General features: G+C 37.5%; 1 protein-coding gene across 1 annotated transcript; it reads left to right on the forward strand.

Annotated features, from left to right (window-relative positions):
- The first annotated feature begins 3,262 nt into the window (after window positions 1–3,262).
- Window positions 3,263–4,665, forward strand: LOC145165140 (uncharacterized). Its single transcript, XM_079083809.1, has one exon. It carries the CDS (start codon window positions 3,691–3,693, stop codon window positions 4,588–4,590), a length of 900 nt encoding a protein of 299 aa, XP_078939935.1. The 5' UTR covers window positions 3,263–3,690; the 3' UTR covers window positions 4,591–4,665.
- Window positions 4,666–5,223: the final 558 nt, after the last annotated feature.

Below are 5,223 nucleotides of genomic sequence, written 5' to 3' on the forward strand. Positions count from 1 at the left end.
ATGTCCTTTTGGGTTGCCTTCAAACTTGACAATTGAATAGGATTACTGTTAGAGAGAGAAGAATGATTTATTAATTTATTACTTGGTTAATAAATTAATTAGAAATCAAAATATATGATTTATTAATGTATTATGGAAATAATATATTAATTAGAAATCATAATGTTTAATTAATATTTAATCAAAAATTGATTTGGAATTAATTTTGGGATTAAAGGAATTAACTGAAATTACAGGTACTAAAGGTGAAAATATTCAATAGTTGAGCATTGAACATTCTAGAACCTCCCTATGGTAAGGGGAACGAATTCTAGGGTGTTCCTAGGGTTTCCTTGGGCTCTAAGGGTGCCTTGGATGCCTTAGAAGGAAGTAAATGGATTAGGGTTATGTTGGATACAACTGTCTTATCCAATGACTTCCTAACACCTATATAAACCCTCATTAGGGTTGGATTTCGTCCATGCACTCCTAAGAAAGGCTTAGAGCCGAAATTTCTTCTTCCCTTCTCTCTCTCTCTCTATGTTATTCCTTGGTTACTTGGTTTGTTTGTGAGGCATTAGAGGTGTGACGCTTGTGGCGCTTGCTACCAAAGGTCTTTCAAGCAAGGTTTTTGGATTGTTATTACAATATAACAATCAAGGTATGTATTTTAATCTTTATTATCTGGATTTTGATTATAATACATAGAACCTAGGGTTTCTCCTTTTGTATTCAAGTTTGTATGTTCAACTAGTGAAAAACCTAGATCCTTAATTTAGGGTTGCATGAACACATAGGATTTGTAGTTATGCTCATAACCCATCAATATCACCGTCTGAGGCAGTGAACCATCCAACGACAGTTGCCAGAAACTGCTCTGGAGTACTGGCTCCGTAATCGGCGGGATCTGTGCTATTAGAACCTGGGTTGGGGCCTGTGTTCTATACTCGCAGTGATGGTTGTTGGTTACCGTCACCGGTGTTCGAAACAGGTCGTCTAATGCAGTCGTAGTTGTTGTTGGGTTTAGATCTCCCGTTTGTTGAGAGCCAATGTCGTTTATTGGTTGTATCACTCTGAGGATACGTCCGAATGACGCCAAATGTTGTGACATGATCTTCAGGGGATGGGATGTTGGTTGATGGATCGAACCTCGAAGTTTTTCTAAGAACACAACACAGAAGAACCGTTAAAGGATGACCGGGTGTTCTCCCGGGACGTCACTCCGACGATCAAGTTAGTTTTCTCAGAGAGAGAATTTATGGTAAATTCAGTGAGGGAGAAGATGGATCCCTTCCTTGAGACGGGAGAGATCCTTTTATACCTGTTACTATCGGATCGTGGGGACCTTGCCCAATGAGTGTGAGACGTGGCCTCCTCTAACTGGGAGAATTATGCCCACGTTAACTAACTGCCTGATGAAGTCAGTTCTGAGCGTCACCTAAGCTTTTTGTCACGTCCCGATTGGTCGTGAGTGAATGAGAAGATCACAGGGAATATTCTTTCCTCATGAAGGGAAACGAACTGCCACCCTGGTGCTGGATTACTTAGGCCAAGACCGAGCATTGACCAAGGTTCTGGCGAGATAACGTCTTGTTTATGCTTTCAGTTACATTTAACGTAGTTGTTCATGGTAACGTTAACAGCAACACTTCGCTTTAACACTTCTCAAAGACCTAAACGTATAAAACACTAAGTCTTAGTCTAGTTTCATAATCTTGGCGACTATTTAATGATAGTCTAGATTCCTCAATAATCTCAATTTCTACATCAAGATCTATGAAACAAGGAATAACAAGGTAGGATCATATTAGAGGTAAGGTATCTTTGGTATACAAAGTATACTGTTTGGAAATCCCACTTTAAACACCTCACTAAATCTAGCCTAGACTTCACTCTTGTAAGTAGATCAATTATTGTAATGACTTGGAATCACTGATAAATCTTAATTATAGGTTCATAATAATGACTATTACTATAATTACAAGTTACACTTAAAATAAATAAGCATAGCTTGACTTACAGAGTAATCTAACGAAAACCGGGAATTATGCGGGCAAAACTCTGACCCGGGAGCTTTTACTAGATAGTTACTACTAGTCGGGTACTTCAGGGGGTTGCAGGGCTTCGCCGACTACCAGAAAACTAAGGAGAACTGGGCTAAATGATGAAGAACTGACAAATAGAGGTTTTAGGGGGCAAGATATGAGCATCATATACGAAATGAAGCTAATTATAGGAATTTTTGAAAAGCACACCGCGCATAGAGAAGGTGCGCGTCGTGTATATGGTTGGAAGGGGTAACGTGTCGCTTTCTTATGGTACCACGTGTCGCGATTTGGGTGGTGTATTAGTGCGCGCCGCACATCTAGTCGGTGTGCGCGACTGCGTGTGAATTTTCCTGATTTCTTAAAAAAATCCATAACTTGCTCATATTAGCTCCGTTTTCGACAAATTTTGTATCCACGTGTAGCCATCAACGAGATCTACAACTTTCATTTAGACTATGTCGGCTAATTTTGAATTTATTTTTAAAGATAAATTTTTACAGGCTTAGATTGTTAAAGTTCATGTAAAAATCATAACCCTCTCATACGATATCTGTTTTTGACTGTTATATTTCAATTTTGAACTTGTTAAATTTTATGTTAGAATTTTGAACTTTTTTAATTTTATGTGAGAATTTGAAATATCTTCTAATCCCAAAATTATGGCAATGTTATAAATAAACTAACAATAATATTTAAAAAAAATAAAAAAATAAAAATTGAAATTAAACTATATTTTCATTAAGATTTAATAAACAAAATTCGTCTTAAAAGCACTTAAAAATTTTGAGATACAAGTGACACAAGAAAGCGAACATAAATAATGTATCTTATTTATAAAACAAATTACAACTGAAAATATTTTTTATACATCAAATTATACGCAAAGCTACACATGAAGCTAAATTATTTCAAGATTTTGTTTTTTTGAATACAATCTCAAAAAGCAATTTATGAAAGAAATCATGATTACCTAATGCAAAAAGACAATGAAAGTTTGGTGGTTGGACATGTGTCTTTGATAACTCAAGCCTTGAGTTGAAATATTAAATTTGAATATTATTTGATACGTTAATTATGGAATTGAACATGGTTTAGTAATTTCATTGAATTTGTTATGGTTAAGTATAATGAAATATGTGGAAAAAAGACTTATTGAAAGTCAAAACAATGATAACATAACCATATATATATTCTAGTATATGAATATGAATATGAACCAATTTGCATCAGAATTATTCCACTTCCAAGTTCCACCACCATATTTCATGGTGGCGTACTGGCATTACCTCTCTCTCTCTCTTCTCTTTTCTCTCTCTCTCTCTTTCAATCTGACCACCATTGATGGTCTTTTGGATCCTTCAATTTAATACTCATTAATGCACTATTTTGTTTTCTGATTCTCACCCTCGTATAATAGTATCTCTTCCCCACGTGGTCATGTAAATCTTTGTATTTGTCAAGGGTATTGTCGTCTTTTCCTTCGTCCTCGGATTTATTATGGGGCTACTCATCTTCCATTGCATTCTTTCCAAGCTCCTCCACCAACAAAAACAGACAGTTTTTGTTTAGAGAGAGAAAGTGAGAAGGGAGATACATAGATTAAGGTGGTGCATATATACATAGATAAAGAGAATAAACGTTGCTGTCCATACGGTCGCCGGCGATGGCGGCGGGGTGGGTAAAGTCGTTACAATGCAAAGCAAGGGCTCGAGACGACGTCATCGAAAGCCACCATCTTCATCTTCTTCCGGCATCTTCAAGTTGTAGAAAGAGTTTTCAGAGTCTCAAAGACGTTGTGGAGACTACTAAACAAAAACCAAGAAAGCCGAAACCGTCGCAACCACCGCCAACAGAGCTGCCGTCCAGGAAACCTAAAAACCCCGTTTCAAGAAAACCCGATAATGTTACCCGGGTCCGAAGCAGTAATGTGTCATCCAATCCCCGGCGACACCCACGTCCTCCTGATTCTTATTTTCCGGCATTGACTGACCTGGCGGAGGGACACCCTTCGCGTAACGTGGTGGAGATTATATTCCATACGAGCTGGTCACCTAAGGTTTTTTCCGGTCGGATTGAGATGGTTTTCAAGGTCCAGAATTTGGCAAGAACTGTGACCCGATTCGAGGAGTACAGGGAGTTAGTGAAGTCCGGATCCGGATCAACTGATAATGGTGGCGGAGGCCACAATGGCTTCGGAGAAGACCACGCACGGTGTGTTGCAGATGGGAATGAGGTGATGAGGTTTCAATGCCTGGGAACCACCAGCGGCGGCGCGTATGAAACCGCGGGTGGCGGACCGTGGTCGTTTCAGTGGGGAAAGGGTGCTGCGTTGTGTACGTTTTCCGGGAGCGGAGTCGCGCATGAGCGTGCCGGTGGCGGCAGAGGGCGGAAGGCGATGCTTGTTTGTCGGGTCATAGCGGGTCGGGTCCGAAAGCAGTTAGAGTTTGACTCGGTTTATAATGGACGAGTCGGGTATGACTCAGTGAGTGGGGAAAACGGCGAGTTGCTTGTATTTGATTCTCGTGCGGTGTTGCCTTGTTTTCTTATTATCTATAAATTGTAAAAAATGGTTTTCTACGATTTTGTAGAAATGACAACCAGCCCCTCCGACTTATTAAACTTTACTATATTTTTCATATTTCTAATTTTCTTTTACAATTTTCCTCTTTAAAACCTCATTTATTGTACTCTCTTTAACTTTCACAACATACATTTGAAAATAGTATAATTTAGTTTTTCATAAATCATTTATATTCTTGTTTTCTTAATTATCTATAAATTGTTTTCACGATTTTGTAGAAATGACAACCAGCCCCCCTCCGACTATTAAACTTTACTATATTTTCCATGTACCCTCTTTAATCTTCAAAACTTACAATTGAAAAAACAAATAATACTCCATCGAATATAATTGAGTTTTTCTTTAAATCTTTTGCATTTCTCATATCGAAGTGATAACCTTTAGTATAAAATAGTAACCATTATTACAAAAAAAAAAAAAAAAAAAAAGAAGGTCCTTTGATGGTTAATAACACGAAAATTTTGTTAAATTCTACAGGTGAGGCTATAAAAATCAATGATAACATATAAATCCGTACTTTATACACAAGAAATAATACAGTTTTTCATTTATGATGTGAGTACTTTTTCTTTTGTTATAAATGATATAATATTGTGAAAATAAAAGGGTGTTGTA

The sequence above is a fragment of the Lactuca virosa genome, chromosome 3, assembly GCF_052849685.1.
Source record: "Lactuca virosa cultivar CGN04683 chromosome 3, Lactuca_virosa_CGN04683_v6, whole genome shotgun sequence".
Classification (NCBI taxonomy): domain Eukaryota; kingdom Viridiplantae; phylum Streptophyta; class Magnoliopsida; order Asterales; family Asteraceae; genus Lactuca; species Lactuca virosa.